We start from the raw sequence: 20,933 nt of genomic DNA, 5'->3' as shown, positions 1-20,933 counted from the left end.
GGGAAAAGGAGGTTGGTCCTTTCACCCGTCACTCATTCATTCATGCACTCAACTCACGCATTCAAAACAACCTCCGTGCCTGGTGACCAAGTTACCAAAATACACAAGTGCTGGCGCCTATCCTAAAGAGGACATAAGTAGGCGACAGACATGGTTCTTGCGCTGGGAGGAGCCTTCAGGTGTAGGAGCCGAGACTTTTGGTCCAAGTGAGAATCCTCCCCGGCCCGTTCCACCTACTTCTTCAAGATGGCGCCCGCCAGGGAGGACGGTTCCCACGCCTTCCCGCTACCACCCGGCCGTTCCGCCGGGACCCACAGTCGAGTCCGGCGTACTGAGCTGCTGCGGGAAGGAGGAATGCCATTGCACCCCGTGCCGGCCCGCGGTAGCCCGATGGGAGCGTCCCAGCACGGGAAACCGCGCTCCCAACATTCAGCTCTCGGTCTCAAGCAGCCACTGGCGCGTCGGCGCCTGCTGACGTCATGGGGGTGTGTCGGCGCTATTCGCGACGTCTGACGTGCCGACTATGGCTACTGCGTCAGCCAGACCCGGGCTCCGTTTGGAAGTCTTTTTTTTGACGCTGTCGCGGGAGCCGCAATCGCTTTAGACCGCTCGGCGGCGGTGGCGCGCGCGCGCGTTCCCGCGGCGCCCTGGACGGAGCCTGGCGGAGGCGGGGAGTGAGCCAGGTGGGCGGTGGCGCGCGCGCGCGCGCTCGGCGGGCGGCCCCGCGTCCCGGGGGCTGCTGGGGCGCCGCGGGAGGCGGGCCGGGGGCGCGGCGGCCGCGCGGACCTCTCAGTCTCCACTGCACTCTCTGTCCTCTTGGCCTCTTCACTGGCAGGACCCTGCCCCGTAGCTAAGTCGGAAACATGAGCGGCGGCAACTTGAGTGAGAACGAGGAGTTTGATGAGCAGTTGCGGATGCCAGAATTGTATGGAGAGCCCAAGGAAGGCGACCTCCAGGAAAATCCCAGCGAAGAAGCTCATTCTTTGGGACAGCAATCCTCTGACACCCCTTACGAGTGGGATATGGACAAGAAAGCATGGTTCCGCAAGGTAAGAGTGACTCGGGTGCCGCTGCGGAGCGGGCCCGCCTGGCCAGTCTTGCGGGGCGCTCCGTTTACGTTTTCTTTGCTGAGGTCCTTGGTTAGAACCCCGTGGCTAGAGACGCTTCTTTTTTGTTGTGCCTATTGCAAAACCGATGGTTACAAGAGTATAAATCTTTACAGAGATGGCGCAAATGTAATTCTTAAGGCTTTTCTGTGTCTTATTAATGTTATCTGTGAAGGTCAGAGTTGACTATTAACATTAGTGACAATTTTTTATTGCAAAGAGGAAAAACTGTTGATCTCAGGTAGCCAACCTCACTTATCCCGGGAATTCAGAGTTTTCGTTTATGAATGATGTGCAGACTGCATTTTCTTGATTAGTAATAAAAAGTAGCACTTTTTATATCTTTACTGGATGAACTTTGTCGGTGGCACTCTTTCTTTCCTACTGAATTTTGTATCTAGCATACATATGTTAGAACCGTCTAACCACAGGAAGATGACTAGAGGTACCCAGAACATGGATGAAAAAGATCTGTGTAAATTTGTCTAAAGTACTTGAAAATGTTATGTGTTTTACTTGAGCTTGAAAGTAAAATAACTAGTGTTAACATCGATTCCGTAAGCATGGCAGTGAACCAACCCCACTGCCATAGACTAGATTCGACCGAGACTGTAAATCATTACATGAGCAGCCAGCCTCAGCTTTCTCTCATGGAGTGCCAAGCTTGCAGTCAGCAGTCCATCAACTAGCCCACTATACCACCAGTGATCGTTATGGCACTAAAGGTACCCTGTTAGTTAAGTCTCTTGTTGTTATTGTTGTTAAGTGCCTTGGAGTTGATTCCCACTCATAACAACCCCATATAGGGTTTCCAAGGAGTGGCTGGTGAGTTTGAACCACTGACTGTGCTGTTCAAATGGACCTTGCGGTCCAGTGCATTATTCACAGTGCTATACCATGACTCCTAAGTCTCATATAGATGGGGGGGAAAGATTTTAGTAGTACACTAATAGTGAAGTTTTCAAGGATTTTACTTGGATCCACATCCAAAGCTCATGGAAGCAGCAGTCAGGAAATTAAAGGACTTACTGACTTTTGTAAATCTGCTGCACAAGACTTCTTTAAAGTGCAGTTAGGCTCAGTCAGAGGACTAAGGTGTGCCTGACTCAAGCCATGGTATTTCCAGTCACCTCATATGCATGTGAAAGCTGGACAATGATTTCAATAAACCTTGAAGTATTGTTTTGGAGAAGAACACCCCATGGAAATTCACAAGAATGAATAAATGTATCTTCGAAGGAATACAGCCAGAATGGGAGACTTTCTCTCACATACTTCGGACATGTTATCAGGAGGGAAGCAGTTCTTGGAGGAGTACATCGTGTTTAGTAAAACAGGATCAGCGAAATGAGGAAGACCCTTGGTGAGGTGGATTGACACGGTGACCACAACAGTGGGCTGAAACAGCAGTGACTATGAGGATAGTGCAGTATCTGGCAGTATATTTCCTTCTGTTCCACATCCGATTGCTATAAGTTCAAATCGACTCAACATACACAACAACAGCGCGCTAATTGACTTACAAAAGCCTATAAGGAAAAAGTGCCTTCATGGTGTAACTTCACTGTTATTTAAATATGATTTCAACTTTTTTCGTTTTGCACTTGTTCGTATGTTCCAATCCTTCCTAATTGTTAAGATTCACTATTGTGCTCCTTCCTGTATTGGTAGTAATAGCTGAAGTACAATTTTGGTTCCTTCCCCTGCTTTCTGAGTACTTTGAACAGTAGTCTGATCATGAATTAATTTGTGGCGATCTTTCTTTATTCTATAGAAGCTCTTATTTCGCCAAACTTTGATTCTCAGATTTCCTCATTTCTCTGTGTGCCTACTGTTGATTGGTATGAAGACAGGACTATACTTTTTTCCATTGGACATTGGTACTTCTTAAAAGTCAGAGACATAGATGTGAGTTGGGTTTGTTCTGACACTAAGTAAATGATCATGTGATGTAATCATTGACAAAGTTAAAATGATCATTTACTTTTGCGATTGTTAGCCCATTCTCTGTGCACTTAATCAGGCTGCCATTCTGTGGGCTCTCCACATACAGATCGTTGAGTACTTTCTGTCCATACACATTGGTGAATCTATACAGTAAGAGAAAAATTTATTCTTTCTGATACTGTTCATATCCAAAGTTCCAAGTCAACTATTCGTTTGTATTCTGCTACACTGTAACTGTTAACTGGCACTTTCTTTGTTACCTGTACTTGTAGAAGTACATTATTCAAGTAGAATGTAGAGAGGTGGTAACTTATAAAGACAATTAGAAAAGGTAATGATATCACTTTGCAATGTTGTAATAGTGTCAGACTTTCGTGTTCATAATCCAAGTACCCATGTCCTGTGTTTGTTTGTTTGTTTTAATCATTTCAGGCACAAAGTGGCTAATCTTGCATTCAGGAGCCCTGGTGGCCCAGTGATTAAGTGCTCAGCTGCTGCCAGAAAGGTTGGCAGTTCTAACCTACCAACTGTTCCTTGGAAGAAAGCTATGGCAGTCTGCTTCCTTAAAGATGACAGCCTTGGAAGCCCTATGGGGCAGTTCTACTCTGTTCTATAGGGTCGCTGTGAGTCATAATCAACTTGATGGCAGTGGGTTTGATTTTGGGGGTGACTCTTCTGTTTACACTTGAACTGCTACAGCTAATTTATATAGCTGAATATGCTGTAATGGTATACAGTGGAAAGTGTATATGGGAGAAAATCAACTTGAATTTCTGTAAAAGAGTGTGCTGAATTTCTTATTTAGATCACTGAAGATTTCACTGCTCCATATCAGGCCAGTTGTGGTTTCCCTGATGATGGAGCATCAAGCTCTACTGCAGATGTACAAGATGTCAGTGCTGGTCACCCACGGGCACTTCTGCAGAGAAAACCCAGCGAGCCCACTGAACCCAAAAGGAAGGGAGAAAAAAGAAAGGCTGAATCAGGTAAGTGGTTCTAGCTTATAAAATCGGAGTCTAACATAAAAATATATGTGAGTGTGAAAGTGTGTGTGTGTGTGTATGTGTATGAGAGAATTTGGGAGAATGAAAATATCTTTGCAGCACTAATAAGATAAGTTGTTTTTTTTTTTAAGGTAGTGTCACAATCAAAAACAGTCAAGATAAACTAGCCATCTTTTTTCAGACAGGGCTCTGAAACTAGTTATCTGTCAAAAGATTCAAATACTTTGAAAGCTGGGCAGTGATTTGAGTTAGTTTGTCTTGTTCTTCGAAGGTAAGAGAAAGTTCCGGGAAGTTTGAAGAAACTCATATTGTCAAGATTTCATAATGTGACTCTTAACTTTCCTTACATATGTTTTACTTATTGATTTCATTTTGTTCTTTAGGATGGTTTCATGTTGATGAAGACAGAAATACAAATGTATATGTGTCTGGTATGTATACCTCTTTAAATAAATCTAACATAAAAATATGTTTATCTTTGAGATTTCCCACAAAGTGGATTTTAGGATTCAGTTATCTAGAGTCCATATTTTGCCATTCTGTCAGTATAACTTTCTGTTCAGCTGTGTGCATCAGTGAGAGATATGATTGTTGTTTATTACAGTACTAAGCAAAACACATGAAACGTTGCATGCCATCCTTTCTGTTTGCTTTCGATAATTTATGGCAACTTACCCCTTCAGGTTCTGTGATACAAGGCTTACAAGAACCAAAGACAAAACCCACTGCCATTGTCTCAGTTCCAACTCATAGAGACCCTATCTGGGGTTTCTGACAATGTAAATCTTCACGGGACAGACAGCCTCATTGTTCTCCCAAAAAGCAGTGGTCAGTTTGAGTCACTGACCTTGTAGTTAACAGCCTGTTGCCTAACACATGAAAATGGTGGAATTTCCTGAAATCTGTAGATGTGAAATTTTTACAGAACATTTAGGGGGAAAAAAATTTCATTCACCTAAGTTACATATTTCTAATGGATAATCTCACCTTAATTGTAGATACCATTATAAAAGTGTTTTCTTAATTTTTATTAATGTTATAGGTTTGCCTCCAGACATTACAGTGGATGAATTTATACAGCTCATGTCCAGATTTGGTATTATTATGAGAGATCCTCAAACAGAAGAATTTAAGGTCAAGCTTTACAAAGATAATCAAGGAAACCTTAAAGGAGATGGACTTTGCTGTTATTTGAAGGTTAATTATGTGGTCATACTTCCATTTGTAACTCAGGAATCAAAACTATTAACTTTTGCATCAACTCTAATTCATAGCAGTGTATCACAGTGGTAAGGTTTGTTCATTAGGGAAAAGTGTTATATATAAATTACATGTGATGTAATCAATTAAGAACACATTTTTAAAATCCTAAGACGACTGTATATAGGGTCTCCAAGGCAGTAAATCTTTACGGGAGCAAAAAGCCTCATCTTTCTTTATAGATTTGGCTGGTAGATTTGAACTGCTGACCTTGCAGTTAACAGCCCAGAACATGCCCACTATGCTATCAGGGCTCCTTTTGGATGTGTATTTAGATCTTCATTGTGTGTATGGTCATGATTCATGTATAAAGTCCCGAAGTTTCATTTCAGTGCATAGTAACTTATGGACTGTGTTCTGTTTTACTTTATAAAGAGAGAATCTGTGGAGCTTGCATTAAAACTTTTGGATGAAGATGAAATCAGAGGTTACAAGTTACATGTTGAGGTGGCCAAGTTTCAACTGAAGGGAGAATATGATGCTTCAAAAAAGAAGAAATGCAAAGACTATAAGAAGAAACCGTCCATGCAACAAAAGTATGTATGCTGTTTTGTTCTTGAAAGGTTTTCTATACATATAGTAGCATGTTTCTGTGAATAGCCACCTAATTTTGCTTCATCAAATAGGCGTACATTTGATTTTATAGGAATTGCATTAGTAAATGAGTAATTAGGTAAGGGAGACTTAGTATTGGTGGTGGTTTTCTTTTTCTCGGGGGTTAATTTGTACTTGAACAAGGGCTTAAAAGAACTCATCTCTTTGGAAAATGCTGGACATCAGATCCAAATAAAAATGTTTAGTCTTTTTTTTTGTTTTTTAAGTTTTTATTTATGCAGTGAGTGAAAGTTAACAGGGCAGATCCTAAGTTCTACATTCAACATATCACACACCTTGTTTCGTTACAATGGTTATAATCCCCTCCATGTACCATCAGTTAACAGTATTTCTCTCTATTCATTTTAGCTGTTGTTTTTTTTAACACTCAGGCATATATAATAATTTACACCACCAAAGGGCACATTCTTCAAGTCTGCCAATCACCTTACACTGAAGAGGATCTGTTTGTAAAATGGAGATAAGAAAAGCACCTTCCTCATATGGGTAGGCAAAAGGGGATGATGTACATGAAGAACCACTCCTGGCTGCCAGCTCTTAGTCCCTCATTTCCCATGAGTCTAGAGTCCTCAGCTGCTCCTTCTGTCCATGTCCCCATCTCTGCCTCCATCTCTGGTGTCGCTGCTTCTCTGAATAAGGTCCCGCATTCCACTTGTGCTCTTCTCCCTTGATGGTCCTAGGGTCTTTTGTAAGATTAACCACTCTCCCATTTTTGTTACAAAACTTCTACCTTCACAATTGTGACGATCTCAATTAGTCATGATAACGATTACTCACTATTGAATCATAAGAATCTTATCCCCATCTCTTTTTTTATTTTATTTTATTTTATTTTATTTTTTATTAAATGAAAAATGTTTAGTCTTGCATACAAATCTGGTGGTTCATTTTCAATGTACATTGAAATCAACTACATTGGGAGTTAAATTTTACATACAGATTTAATAGCAGGAATTAGAAAATAGAACAGATCATTTTTATCATAATAGTTTCTATGACTACATGTGTCCTATATACATAATATATTCATTTTTGTTTAACAAATTTATGTGATACACTTTAAATATGTTCATTTTAAGAAATTAGCCAGCATTCTGATGACACTTCTAACACTGTGCCTAAGCCAAACATGTGATGCCAATTAGTTTTACACAACTACTTAAAACAAGTGCATTTTATAACAATATCAGTAAACTTGAAGGTGGTAACAGAGTGTTTTTGCATTTCACACATATTTCAGTATAGTTTGATCTTTATAACCATATAAAATCCTAGAACCCAGCACAATTTAAAAACTGTTTTAGCCTCAAAGTTTCTCTTCCTAAATAGTCATAAATATCAAGTGATCATCCATTTTTCAGGAGTCTCATTGGAATGATTACAGTCGAGACAGCAGTTGCTCTGAAAACAATATTTTCTTGGAATTTCAGATATTGGGTCCATTCTCATCATTAAACACTTAATAAAGGTTTATATTAATAGCTCATTTTATCTCTCTTTCCATTCCCATTGCCGTCGAGTCAGTTCTAACTCATAGCAGCCTATAGGACAGAGTAGAATAGAACTGTCCCGTGGGGTTTCCAAGGCTGTAAATCTTACAGAAGCAGACTACCACATCTTTATCCTACAGCTGGTGGGTTTGAACCACCAATATTTCAGTTAGAAGCTGTGCTATAACTACGACACCACCAGGCTGGCACCATGAAGTACCCACAGATAAGAAACAAAAGCCATTGTTTCTTGTTACTGCTTTCTTGCTTTAGGCAGTTGGATTGGCGACCTGAGAGGAAAGCGGAACCTTCCCGAAAGCGCCATGAGCAAGTTGTCATCATCAAAAATATGTTTCAGCCAACGGATTTTGAGGTAGGGAGCTATCTTCTCACTAGTGGAAACACAGATGCTTTCTTTCAAGGAAGCCCAAAGCTTACCTCACTTCATCTTCCTCATGTCACATCCTACATGTCCCTGTAGTAGCCAAGGCAGGGAAATGGATTTCCTTTTGTGTACCTCCACTGTGGTGGTGATGTTAAATGCTGTCAAGTTGGTTCTTAGTCATAGCAACCCTGTATAAGCAATAAAGCCTCAATATTTGTCCTGCAGAGCAACTGGTGTGCTCAGAGTCACTGAGCTTCTGACTGTAGTGTTTGTTTAATTGCATCCCAGGTAAAGCTGCTTATAATTTATACTGTGGCCCCAAATAGCAGCTTTTTGGTATTGTAATTTTTTTTAATCATCATTAAAAGATTCGTAGGAGTTGCTTGTGGGTTGAAGAGTGTCCATGTCATACTTGCAAATAAAAACTGTACTTGGGTGCTAAAAGTTTGACCCTTTCATAGCCTTAGCTTCATAAATTACAGCTCTTGGTGTTTACATTGTTGTTGTTAAGTTTCGTTGAGTCGGTTCTGACATAGTGGGGATTATTTTTCAGGGAATAATTTCTATCACAATCTTTAGTGGCTCTTGGAGGATTTTCTAATATTTGATCTCCATGTAAAAATCCCAACAGTAGATAAAAGAAGAAGAGCTATTAGAGAGACCTAAGGGATATTAATTTCCATTAAGATAATTGCATTGTACCTTCTATTTCTTATCTCTTTCTTGACAAAGACTGATATGATCATTAGTAGAAAAATTATTATTTTTTATTTCCTGCTTGGATTCTGAAATTTGATGATAACAAGTTATATAATGAGAAAAAACATATTTATGCTGTAAAATGCCATGTTTACAAATAATATGATTACAGCCATGCCCATTCTCATTCCTTTTATTTATGTATTTCAGCAGGGCCAAAATGGTGATCAATATTATCTTAGCTCCCTTAGAGAGGGTACAAGTGAGTCTTAGAAGAAATACGACTGGAATGCTTCTTAGAAGCAAGGCTGTGAGGCTTCAACTCACTCACTTTGGACATGTCAGGGAAAACCAGTCACTAAAGAAGGGCATCCTGTTTGGTAAAATAGAGGGTCAGCAAAAATGAGGAACGCCCTTAATAAGATGGATTGTCACAGTAGCCTCCACAATGAGCTTAAGCATCAAAGACCATGGAACTTGCACGGGACCAAGCGAGTGTATCACACATTAGTCAAAGCTGACTTGAAGGCAGATAACAAGAAAAGGTCCCCAAATGGGATGCTGCTCTCCATCCTGGCACATGATGATGTGATAGGCCTTACTGTGCATCTCTGGAGTCTGGGCAAGTTTTGAGGTCATTAGAAAGATATGCGTGATCTATTTATAATGGATGAGGGATGTCCAGCCCGCGGGCTGTATAAGGCCTTTGAGATCCCTGCCAAGGCAACTGCAGTTCCAGCCATCACATTAGGCCTGAGTTAATTAAAAGTTTGACCAGTTATAGTAGGCTAAATTTAAGTTGATAATTTTGTATGGCCCATGAATGATGTTATAAATTTTGGCAGAAAAAAACGGATCCCCACCCCTAATTTATAAGGTTGCTTGGTGTCTCTTTCGGCCAGAAATTCTGAGAAGTCTTGGATCTCTAGCAGTGGTTTTAGACTCAGTGATGATGAAGCATCTTTCGAGCACTAACTGCTTTAGAAACACTGGCCTTGCCGTTAAAAAGAATACATAACTGGATCATGATGTCTAGTATATCAGAGAGAGCCCCAGAGTTTCCTACAATTTGTTACATTTTGGTAAATGAATGGTTTTGTTTATCAAGTGACATATTTCTATTACTTGAGGTTCTTGATTCTCACATTCCAGTCTCTTCATAACACTTGAGCCTGAATAGAAATGCAAAGTTAATTCAAAGCATCTGGGATCTCTGCAGATAGAAAGACATGTGCTGTGTAGTTAAAGCTCCTCTTGTTTCTACTTCCTACCTTGTCATTGGCATAGCTAGTTTGAGTCTCGCTATCACCCTGGACAGGCTTAGCTTCTCCTGGGTTAACAAATAATTCTTTTCCCCCTAAAGCCACATTTCCTATACTTTTATCTCTACAAATTCCCTGCAGTGACTATTTTTGAGAATAGACATTTCACACTTGCAAATTCCCTGTTGTTTGAAGAGCAGACAACAAAAAAATCCCTTATTGATCAGTGAATTGTAGTTAACCTGTTAGATCATATCATTTCAACATGTAATCAGTATAGAAATATTAGTGCAATATTTTTACCTTTTTTTCTTACTAAGCCATTGAATTCCTCTGTGTATTTTATATTTAAGCACACCTCAGTTTGGACTAGCTACATTCCAAGTGTTCAGTAGCCACATGTGGCTATTGGCTACTCTATGGACAGTGCAGACTTCAATTGGAAAGGAGTGAGAAATAGGTTTTATTTCTTGCAGGGAAAGCAAACAGAACAACACCCTGGGAGACAATGATGAGCAGAGGGTTTCAGTGCATGGATGAAACAACCACATTCAGTTTGGTTTCGGTCTCAGGTCTGTTGTTTGCAATGTCATGTTTTTTAGAAAGCTCTCTGCTGAGCTAGGTCCGAAGATTGTCAGAGTGGAGGGGCCTGTTACCTTAGCTTGAAACTTCTGTGGTTTCGTCATTTCTCAGGCTGGTATACATGAGAATAAAGGGCCGGAAAGACTTTGGCTAAGGTTTGACATCCTTGTAGGAAAAAGACCTGACACTCTGGTATAGAAACAAGAGGAATGCAACCCCCATGGAATCCATTCATGAAATATTTTGAAATAATTTTTATTTGTTTTTAATATGAGGGGGGCTTCAGAAAAGTTGTCGAAAATTAGAATTAAAGATGGAGTTTCCCACGAACTTTCTGAAGCCCTCTCGTATAGTCCTAATTTTCATTGGGGACTAAAACAGAAGTATTTGAGAGAATTTTTGAAACTTGGCAGTTACCTACTATTTGCTATGGGAGAAAACCTGCATTTTCATTTCACTAAAACGGATTCCTGCCCTTGGGAAACTATACCAACCCTCAAACAACAACAACAAAACCACACCACATGACTTTCGGCAAATTATTTTAAGGCTCTGTCCCCGTTCCTCGCAGGTTTGATAATTCTATATAGAACAAATTGGTGCTGCTGCCAAAATTAGATTTTGTAAATGGGGACAATCCGGAGTGCTGCTGGAGATTGTTTTCGAAGCCTCAGATTGGTGCACATGAGTAGGGCTTTATATATATATATGTTTTTATTTCAGTAACTGTCTAGCAGTTGTTAGATTTTAGGTGAGAACTTTAGGAGGTGGTGTTCTCTCTTGTTTTGTAGTTCCGTGCATTCCCCTTTAGTTGGTGAGAGAGGAAGAGAAGCCTGTAAGAAAGGTAGATGACTTAAAATATCTCCTCATAGTGTCAAGTCCACTTAAGTAGGAATTCCTAGATAGAATACCTCATTTCTATTTGCATGTAGTTGAAATGCAAGTTGATAATGCACCTTTTTATGAGCCCTTTTCACAAAGTTGGGGCTTCAAGAAAGGTTTGTTTGCTGATTCCCACAGGGACTTTTTTAATCCTTTTGTCGGGTTGGGGTGGGGGGCTAGGGGTCCGCCTGAAGTGCAGACCACTAGAGGCAGCAGTGCTTGAGTGAGAGAATTGTTGTTGTTGTTGTTGTTGTTGTTAAATACCGTGGAGTCAGAAATGACTCATAGTGACCCTGCACAGGGTTTCCGAGGCTGTAAACCTTTACAGGAGCAGAGCGCCTCATCTTTCTCCTGCAGAACCGCTGGTAGTTTTAAGCTGCCGACCTTCAGATTAGCAGCCCGATTCGAAACCACTACGCGACTAGTGGCTAAGAATGTATACTTTTATTTAATAACAGCTTCTTCTTCTTTGTGTGGTTGTGTTGTGTGTGGTTTTGATATATTCTGAGACGAGGGCTGTGAATTAAAATAAAATCGTAGAAATATGAAAACTAATCTTAAAACATTTAAGTCAGTGAAATGGACACAGTGACAACGGCCATGACATTTCTTTACATTTCATTCCATCTCTTTAAATGAATAGCTACCCCAAATGCAAAGCCAAGGGCCCTCAGTAGAACAGGCATGGCCCCTGTGTAGAACAGAGGAGAAAGCAGCCGCCGACTTGGATGTTCCAGTGAACTTTTCTGCCTCTACAGCTGCTGTTATTGGGATTTCCTTTCAATTTTCCTGCCCTTTTCCCTTGTCGCCGCAGACTCCTCCTACTGCTGCCTTCCCTGTCCATTTCCTTTATCCCTTGGAGGCCAAGATGGCCAAACTTCGTCTCTCATACTTCGGACATGCTGTCCGGAGGGACCAGTCACTGGAGAAGGATACCATGTTTGGTAGGGTGGAGGGTCAGAGAAAAAGAGGAAGATCCCCAGCGAGATGGATTGTCCAAATGGTAGCATCTATGGACTCAAGCGTGGCAACAGTAGTGAGGTTGGTCCAGGATCAGGCAGTGTTTCGTTCTGCTGTGCATAAAGTCGCTATGCGTCGGTACCAACTCGATGGCACCTGACAGCACCAACAACAAAGCCTGGCAGGCCCGTAGCAGTAGCAGAAGCAGCAGCTATAGGAATATAATTCCATTTGATTTTGGATTTTTTTTTTTTAATATACACTGCAGACAAACCTCAGGGAAATCTTTTTTACTTCTTAGTTTGTCAAAGCAAGAAAATTGATTGAAGGCAGGGGCAAACCCATTTTAATCCTATGTGTTTTTGCAGGATGATCCATTGATGTTAAATGAAATCAGAGAAGACCTTCGAGTAGCGTGTTTAAAGTTTGGCCAAATTAAAAAGCTCATTCTCTTTGATGTAAGTTTAATAGCATGGACAGATTCATCCTAAAGCAATTATTCATGAAGTTTAATAAGTTATTGCCAGATGTTCATTTTACCCCAAATGTTCAAATAATGTTTATTCATAGAAGGTCCTGGTGTGGTGCTGTAGGATAAGCATTGGACTGCTAAACAAAAGGTTAGCGGTTCACAGAAGAAGAAAGAAGAGGAAAAAAAGAGTAATCTGATACAATTTGATGAACTTGACCTACACCTATGGATGCAGTAGCTCAAAAGAGGGAACAAATCCTTACAGCAAGAATCATTCCCACTCCCTCCACACACAGAGTAGACAGAGATGGGCAACTTGGACATTGGCTACCCAAAATGGGGGGGGGGGTGCTACAAAGGCAAGAAGTGACTGGCTTACAAGCTTTCAAGAGGGAACCTAGAGCCAGGGGGCCTGGAGGAAGGCAGAATCTCCAGTGAGTAGTATCCAATCTGTCTAGGCGGAGCTGATGAAATGAAATGCAGATGGGTCTCTTGTGATTAGTGAATAATTGTTAACAGGACTGATTGTGAGGGTTGGAAATATAAAGGTAGACATTTTATAGCAAGGAAGGGAGTGATTAACTTTCCAGTCTAGGAGCAGAGGTCCCTAGGACCATCAACGGAGAAGAGCGGAGAGCAGGACCCTACCCAGAGAAGCAGTGGTGCCTGAAATGGAGGAAGAGATGATGACGTGGAGCAATGGTGCAGCTGGAGACTTTAGATCCAGAGAGGGAGAGGGGCTGTGTGCTGAAGACTGAGGTGGGGGGGTTAGTGTAGGGGGCAGGTTTGCAGGGTATACCCTTTGGTTGGTTGATGATGCTTGGAGGAGATTGTAACTATGGCAATGAAACGATATGTGATAGAATGAATGTAAAACTAACATTCTCCCATGTAAACTATCATATAATTCACAATAAAACATTAAAAAAAAAAAAAAAGGTTAGCGGTTTAAACCCACCAGCCACTCCTTTGGTCACGATGAGTCAGAAGCGACTTGATAGCACTTAACAACGACAGAGAGTAGGGCCGCTCTCTATTGGTAATCTGCTCTTAGCAATAATTGATGACCATGATTGACTTGGTGTGGCTTGGTGATTTTCCTCCATTGTCACTATGGAGTACTTGATCAGATCAAGTAGAAGGAAGTACAAGAAAAACACATGGGCTTTTATGGTTCTATATTTGCCCAGGTTTTCCCCTCTTTTTGTTTACTTTTAAAATTGACATGTAATAATGAAAAGAGCCCACATTTACTGGTTGCACGCCGTAAGCTATTTTACATGCCATCTCATTTAATCCTACAACCCTGTGAGGTGGTGGTGGTGGTGGTGGTGATGTGCCGTGGAGTCGGAACCAACTCATAGCGACCCCATATAGGGTTTCTGAGGCTGTAAATCTTTACGGGAGCAGAAAGCCTCATCTTTCTCCCTTGGAACAGCTGGTAGTTTCAAACTGCTGACCTTAAGGTTTGCAGCCCAATTTGTAACCACTACGCTACCAGAACTCCTTAACCCTGTGAGGTAGATTGTCTTCATTAGTTATACTCATTTTAATAGGATGCTGAAACGGCAGAGATAAAGCACCTTGAACAGCTGGTCAGTGGCAAAGCCAGAATTGAATCCCAACACTACTTGACTTCAGAGACCACACTCTGAACAAGCGTATTGTCTTGTTTCTCAAACAGTGTTGCAGCAGAAACCTTTCCCAGGACACTGTTGGGTTCCTGGTGAACAAGATTAAGCTAAGGCAGCCACGAGCTGCGTGTCAGTGGCTCGGATCAAAGGGGGAGGGAAGGCTTCATCAAGTCTTTGAGCTCCAAATCTTTGAAAGAACACCATGTACTTTTTAAAAAATGTGTGTGCTTCATTTTTTATCTTACCAATTATTCGCTCATTTTCTTCTTTGTCTTTCTAGAAACATCCAGACGGTGTGGCCTCTGTGTCCTTCAGGGATCCAGAAGAAGCTGATACCTGTATCCAAACCCTCGATGGGAGGTGGTTTGGTGGCCGTCAAGTCACTGCTGAGGCCTGGGATGGGACTACAGATTACCAGGTAAATTCTGTACCTGTCGAGGACATATGAAGTATTTCATTACCTCACAGGCCTTCAGAGCTAAATTTTGGGTTCAGTGTAATCAGTTTAATGTAACAATGTTTACTTTAAAAAAATACCTTGCATTCAGAGACTAGAAAGAAAATTGTTCCAGTATTTCAATTTATAAATCTGAAGTGTGGCAGCTTGCTCAGATTAGTGATGAGTAAAGAAAAGAGCATGTTGTACCAAACAAAGCCTTTCTTGTCCTTTCTGTGTTGCAAAGTACAAGCAGAACTCAAATATTAACTTTTTGAGGAGCGGGCTATTTCCACAGTTCAGTGGTGTTATTGTTTATGTAAATGGTGTTCTGTAAGATCAACTGTAGTAAATCAAGATGTGAATTAAAGATGGGAAAGCATTTTCTTCCCTAAAAAGAGCTGCCTTAGAAGATTGGGTACTAGTCTCGGTATTAAAAATGCTCAGAAAAAGCTGTGACTTTCTTTTGGTCTGAAATGTAATGGCAGTGTTCATGTCTGCGCAGGTGGAGGCGACCACAAGAGAGCGAGAGCAAAGGCTGAAAGGCTGGGAGACTTTCCTCAATGAGCCTGACACCGACAGAGGAGGCCGGCGTTCTAGTCTCACCAGTGCCTCCGAAAGAGCAGGGCCTTCTAGGGTAAGGCAGTTTTCCGAGCACTCTGGCACATCTCAAATGAATGCCACTGCTGACCGGGCGTTTGAAGCACCTCAAGATGAAAAGAAGTTTGAAAACCCCGCAGATGGGGAAGAATCTGAAGAGGAGGCTGCTGAAAAGGCTGCTAGAGAAAGTAGCCCCAGTGAAGAGTCTGAAGACAGCAGCCCTGAAAAAGAGTCTGAAGATGGCGGCCTCAAAAGAGGGGCTGAGGAAGCCTGCCTGGAATGGGAGTCTGAGGAAGGCAGATTCAGCAGAGAGTCTGAAGAGAATGGCTCTGAAAGAGAACCTAAAAAGAAGAAACTCAAAAAAGATTATGAAGAGAATGGCTTTGAAAAAGAGCCTACAGAAGACAGCCCTGAAAAGGACTCTGAAGACGAGGAAGGTCCCCCAAAAGAATCTGAAGAGGATTCGGAAAGAGAATCTGAAGACGACGACGGCTCAGAAAACCAGTGGGAAGAGGACTCGGAGAAGGAATTGGAAGAAAATGGTCTTGAAAAAGACACTGATGAATCTGACTCTGAAAAAGAGTTTGAAGATATCCTTGAAAAAGAGTTAGAAGGTTCTGAAAAATCTGAATTTGAAGATGATGGCTCTGAAAAAGTGTTTGAAGAGGAAGATTCAGAGAGAGAGTCTGAAGAGGATTCAGATGAAAACGAAGACGATGATACATATGAAAAAGTGTTTGACGATGAGTCCAATGAAGCAGATGACGAAGGAAATGCAGATGAACAGGAGCTGGAAGATGGTGATGCTGACGAAGAGGACGAGGATGAGGAAGATGAGGCAGAGGAAAAGCTGTTCCAAGATTCAGACGAAAAGGAAGATGAAGAAGATATAGTTGAAAAGTTGTTTGATGATGACGATTCCGACAAGCTGTTTGATGAGGATTCCACCAGCAAGATGTTTGAGTCTGATGAAATGGGGACTCTGGGTTATTTGGGGACTCTTCAAGAAGAAGACCCCCTGTCCACAGGTAGCAGCTTTGTCCTCAGTAGTGACGATGATGAAGATGATGATGATTAAGCTGTTCACTTGCTTTTTTGGGAAATAACCTTGGTCTTACATTTGCCTCTGCTTCAGGGTAATTATTAGTAGATCATGTGCATAGTGGTAGGATGCCATCAGAGGCCATCAGATTAATGCATTGACATTTTTATTTTTACCTGTACTTAATAATTTTAAATATGTATTGTTCATTTTAAAGTTCATATTCATAATGCAAGTAAACTGGATACTTGTCCTTTTTGTCAAATTTGTTAAACGCATGCAGAATAATATTTTTTAACGTATTCTGACCGAAGTTTATGATATTCCAAAATAAAAACTAGCTGGCAATATGCAGAGACACAAAATTGGACTGGAGTGAAACTGCCTTTTAAATTCCTGCTGCTGTTTATTCGTATTAAAGTTGGGTGTTTCTGAGGACTTGTAAATCCCTAGAAGTCTCCCTGCTTCCAGTTTATGCTACCGTTAGTTTTCATTTCCCATCTCTGAACCAGAATGGTGGCCAAAAACTCATAAATACACTTTGGAGTTGTTTCTTTGCCCAATTCTTGCAAGTTACTTTTGCTTTCTTTTCTACCTCTTTCCATTAAAATGTACTCTTAGATGGGTGAAAATAGATCTCCTGAAGTCTCCAGAGTCTATCATTGTTGGCAATGTAGAGGGGAATAAGAATTCTATTGTATACTATTTCTTAGCCATTGGGGCCACTTTAGAATTTGATTAAAACTGCAGAACCTCTCCCTAAGAAAATGTGCACATGCTATTCTGTAAGCTGTATAATAGGTGTACAACTTACACAACTTGTGTACAGTCTAAGCCTAATGGCGCTCCTCAAGTTGAAGAACTTCTTTTGTATTGCTTACTTCTGTTTCCTGATTTTATTTAAGAGTCACAGTGCCTCCCACAGTGCTCCATTGTGTAGCCCCAATAGAATTTGGGGTCTTTTCTTGATTGTACTTTCCAAATTCTGTATTGGTGAATTTAATTCTGATGTAGATTTAAGATGTTATTCTCGCAAATTAGAAGCATTAAAATAAAATGCGTTGCTGCTTTTCATCATAGTGTCTAAGTGTAATCATTACCTTCTTTGGTCAGAATATAGTTCCTGTTTTTGTTCTGAGAAGTTTTTGGTTGATCTCTGAACTCCTGAAAATCTTCAGGATTTTCACCAGGGATGATGGAGTAAAAGAGGAGAAGCGAGTTACATCCAAAAAAAAAAAAATTGAAAATCTAAAATAATATTCCCTTTAAGGATAAGCTAACAGCATTTGAACACTCCATTGGAGAATTGGTTTTCTAAAGGTAGGCATTCTTATGCCTACCTTCTTGCACACAAAGGTTGAGACAGACAACTCAACAGATTTTAATAGCTCTAGTATCATTCAAAAGGGGTCATTTCCATTATTTACATTTAAATATGTAATGTTGGAAATCTAGACACTGTCAAAAGGCAAGATACAGCTTAGTTTTGTTCAGATAGGAATCTTGGTATCCTTTTGGGATCGATCGGACATAAGAATGTAGTAAGTTTTCAATCATTTTTAGGCTGCATTGCCAACCATCGCAAGTAGACATGTTGCTCCTGAGAGAATGTGTGTGTATGTGATGAGTTTCAGTTCTGAAGGATGCTGATGATGTCTGCCCTGGGCTCACTAATTTGAATGAAATACTCATGCTCTTTCATATAAATGTGTAAAGAGAAAGTCACAAGTGGTACACTTGTGGTGACATTGGTAAATCAAATGAATAAAGTCATGAAGCATTTTACACACATGTACTTACTAAGTCAAATTATATTGGTCCTATAAATGAATTTTTGTGTCTGAGGCAACAACATATCCTATTGTCGAAAGAAAAGTTTAGGGGTGAATTTTAAGCACAGTCATACTCAACATTTAACTGACAGAATTTCAAAAACAATTGAAAGGGACTCTAGTGTTAGAGTGAGCTAAACATTGGGCTGCTCGCCTAAAGATCAGTAGTTGGAGCCCACAAGTTGCTCCAAGGGAGAAAGATGTCTGCCTGCTTCCATAAAGACTCCGAGTCTCAGAACCCTTATGGGGCAATTCTGCTCCATCCTCTAAGGTGGACTGAAGTTGGAAGTAATGTCAGTCCTGATTTTCTGGCTATATAATTTAAACATAAACAATTTACTGAACCCCAAATACCAAACCCAATCCCATCAAGTCAATTCCAACTCATTGTGACCCTATAGGACAAAGAGTTGCTCCTGAGGGTTTCTGAGGTTATAAATCTTTGTAGGAGCAGAATGCTGCCAAGGAGCAAATGGTGGTTTTCAACCAGAAAGTATAATGTGTTCAACGCTGAATGCATTATCTGGAAGTGGCTTCAGGGGTACTTTTTGGTGCCTAAATGAACTGCTGTCAATATGTCTCCAAGTCCCTTGCATAGGAACAAACTTGAAACTTAACTGTTAGAATATTAAAATATTACCGGTTCTGCCAGCATTGATAAAATATTAAAAATTGTTACTGCTTCCTACAAAGAAGCCTGATAGGATAAAATGCGAACATTATGTCTTGATGTCCAGAGTATTTCTTCCTTCCCTCCTTTCTCAAGAGATGAGAATTCAGCTCATCTTGAAGCCCCAAGAAACAGTTCCATCATTTAGAACGCCAGCCTCTTTCTAAGAGTACCATTTTCTTGATGTAAGTTATTGGGTGATTTCTGAGGACTTGGACAGAAGATTGTTAAGATGCCATCAAGTTGGTTCCGACTCAGCAAAGAGATGGTAGAAATTAATATTCTGATTATACTTTTAACTAATCATTTTAATCTTGTTTTTAAAACTAAACCAAACATTTAACTATAATGCCTAGAAACACTGATAATTTGAACTATGCCCTAACAGAGAACAGAGGAAAGCAGCTCGCTCGCTCGCTCGCACTCTCTCTCTCTCTTTCTCTGTCTCTCTCTCTATATATATAGATAGATAGATAGATGGATGGATGGATGGATAGATAGATAGCGTAGTGGTTACGAATTGGACTGTGAACCTTAAGGTCTGCAGTTCGAAACTACCAGCTGCTCCGTGGGAGACAGATGAGGCTTTCTGCTCCCGTAAAGATTTACAGCCTCGGAAACCCTGTGCAGGGTCACTATGAGTCGGAACCAACTCGACGGCACTTAACAACAACATATATATATATAACCAAACATATAAATAACCAAAAGACTGTGTGAAGAAGGCATCTAACCTTTGGTGCCCCAGAAGGGATAGAGAAGAACAGTCAGATTCTGCCCAAGTCCCATGACACTGAGATCAGACATGACCTCAGTTGCCTTTACCAATTCTGACACTATCACCCCCACAGATCTCTACCCAGCTGGGTTCAATAATTCATTGCAGTGGCCACACATAATTCAGACACCATGCTCACAGTTAGGGGGGTTTATTTGGGAAGTTAACAGGTTACAATTCAAGACTAGAAATGCTCAGCGCACACTTTTTCTAGTCAGTACAGCCTCTCCTTGACTTGGGCCCTTAGCCTGATCTCTCCCCTGCTTGGGCGATGTCGTTCTTAAGTGTTGTCGAGTTGGTTCCAACTCATAGTGACCCTATATAGGCTTCCATGGAGAGGCTGGTGGGTTTCAATTGCAGATCTTGTGGTATGCAGTCCAGTGCTAATCCTGCAGTGCCACCCCAGGAATGTCATTGGGCAATGTTACAAAGCTCTTTTAGGATGGCTGAACAAATGCCCAAAGGGCACCCCACTATGCTATAAGCTTCAGCCCAAAGGCCCTCAGTTCTAGTTCCATGAATCAGTAAACCTAACTCTCCCATATAAGTGGCTAGAGGCCCCCCACACCACAAGCAAGCTTCCTGCCCGAAGGCACTCAGCTTTCCTTGCTCTGTTGGCTGGGAAATCCACCACTCTTGTCTCCTGCTCGGGCTCTGGTTCTGTGGCTACTTCTCTGTACTCCTTTGGTGTCAGGGCTGTGTCTCCAGAATCAAAGAGGTTCAACATGCAAGATCTCGGGGCACAAAGGTTGTGCTCCACACATGGCACTTCAAGCTTGATGGCAGGGAGATCCCCTGTTCCTGCTTCTGAGATGGCTGATTTTCTATCCAAGTTAGAGTTCCAAGTTCACTCACAACGGAATCATAATAATCCTATCAGCATCTTCTTTCACCTTTTCTTACCCAGGCCCATCAGGAAAAAACAAATCTGTGGGAGTTACAAAGACTGTGGGTAAAAGAGCCAAATGGAGCAATTCACTGCATCAGTGTATCAAATTTGCCCTCTGTGAAGGTCTAACATGTTCTTGGTTTGTTAGTACCAAGATAATGTGAGATATTCTTACTGGTTTGTTTTTTTTTTCCTAAATTGAGTATCTTTCCAGATACACAGTGAATGCACTTTTTGTTTGTCTTTAAGAAACTATTCACAAATCATATACTTTGTTTCATCGCAATGATTACAGTCCCCTCCCTGCAACAACAGTTAATCCCGCTTCCTCCCTGTGCTTCTGTGTTTCCCTTCCACCCACCTTCCCATCCCTTCTCAGCTTGGTCCT

General features: G+C 41.1%; 1 protein-coding gene across 1 annotated transcript; it reads left to right on the top strand.

Moving 5' to 3' along the window:
• The first annotated feature begins 834 nt into the window (after window positions 1-834).
• Window positions 835-16,412, top strand: HTATSF1 (HIV-1 Tat specific factor 1). The gene is made up of 9 exons (XM_006874717.1): window positions 835-1,049; window positions 3,859-4,039; window positions 4,441-4,488; window positions 5,100-5,254; window positions 5,693-5,853; window positions 7,696-7,795; window positions 12,561-12,650; window positions 14,579-14,716; window positions 15,240-16,412. The coding sequence occupies exons 1-9, from the start codon at window positions 864-866 to the stop codon at window positions 16,410-16,412; spliced, it is 2,232 nt and encodes a 743-aa protein (XP_006874779.1). The 5' UTR covers window positions 835-863.
• Window positions 16,413-20,933: the final 4,521 nt, after the last annotated feature.

This window comes from Chrysochloris asiatica, unplaced genomic scaffold, assembly GCF_000296735.1.
Source record: "Chrysochloris asiatica unplaced genomic scaffold, ChrAsi1.0 scaffold00295, whole genome shotgun sequence".
NCBI classification, from domain to species: domain Eukaryota; kingdom Metazoa; phylum Chordata; class Mammalia; order Afrosoricida; family Chrysochloridae; genus Chrysochloris; species Chrysochloris asiatica.
This window is presented reverse-complemented; position numbering and strand designations above follow the sequence as displayed.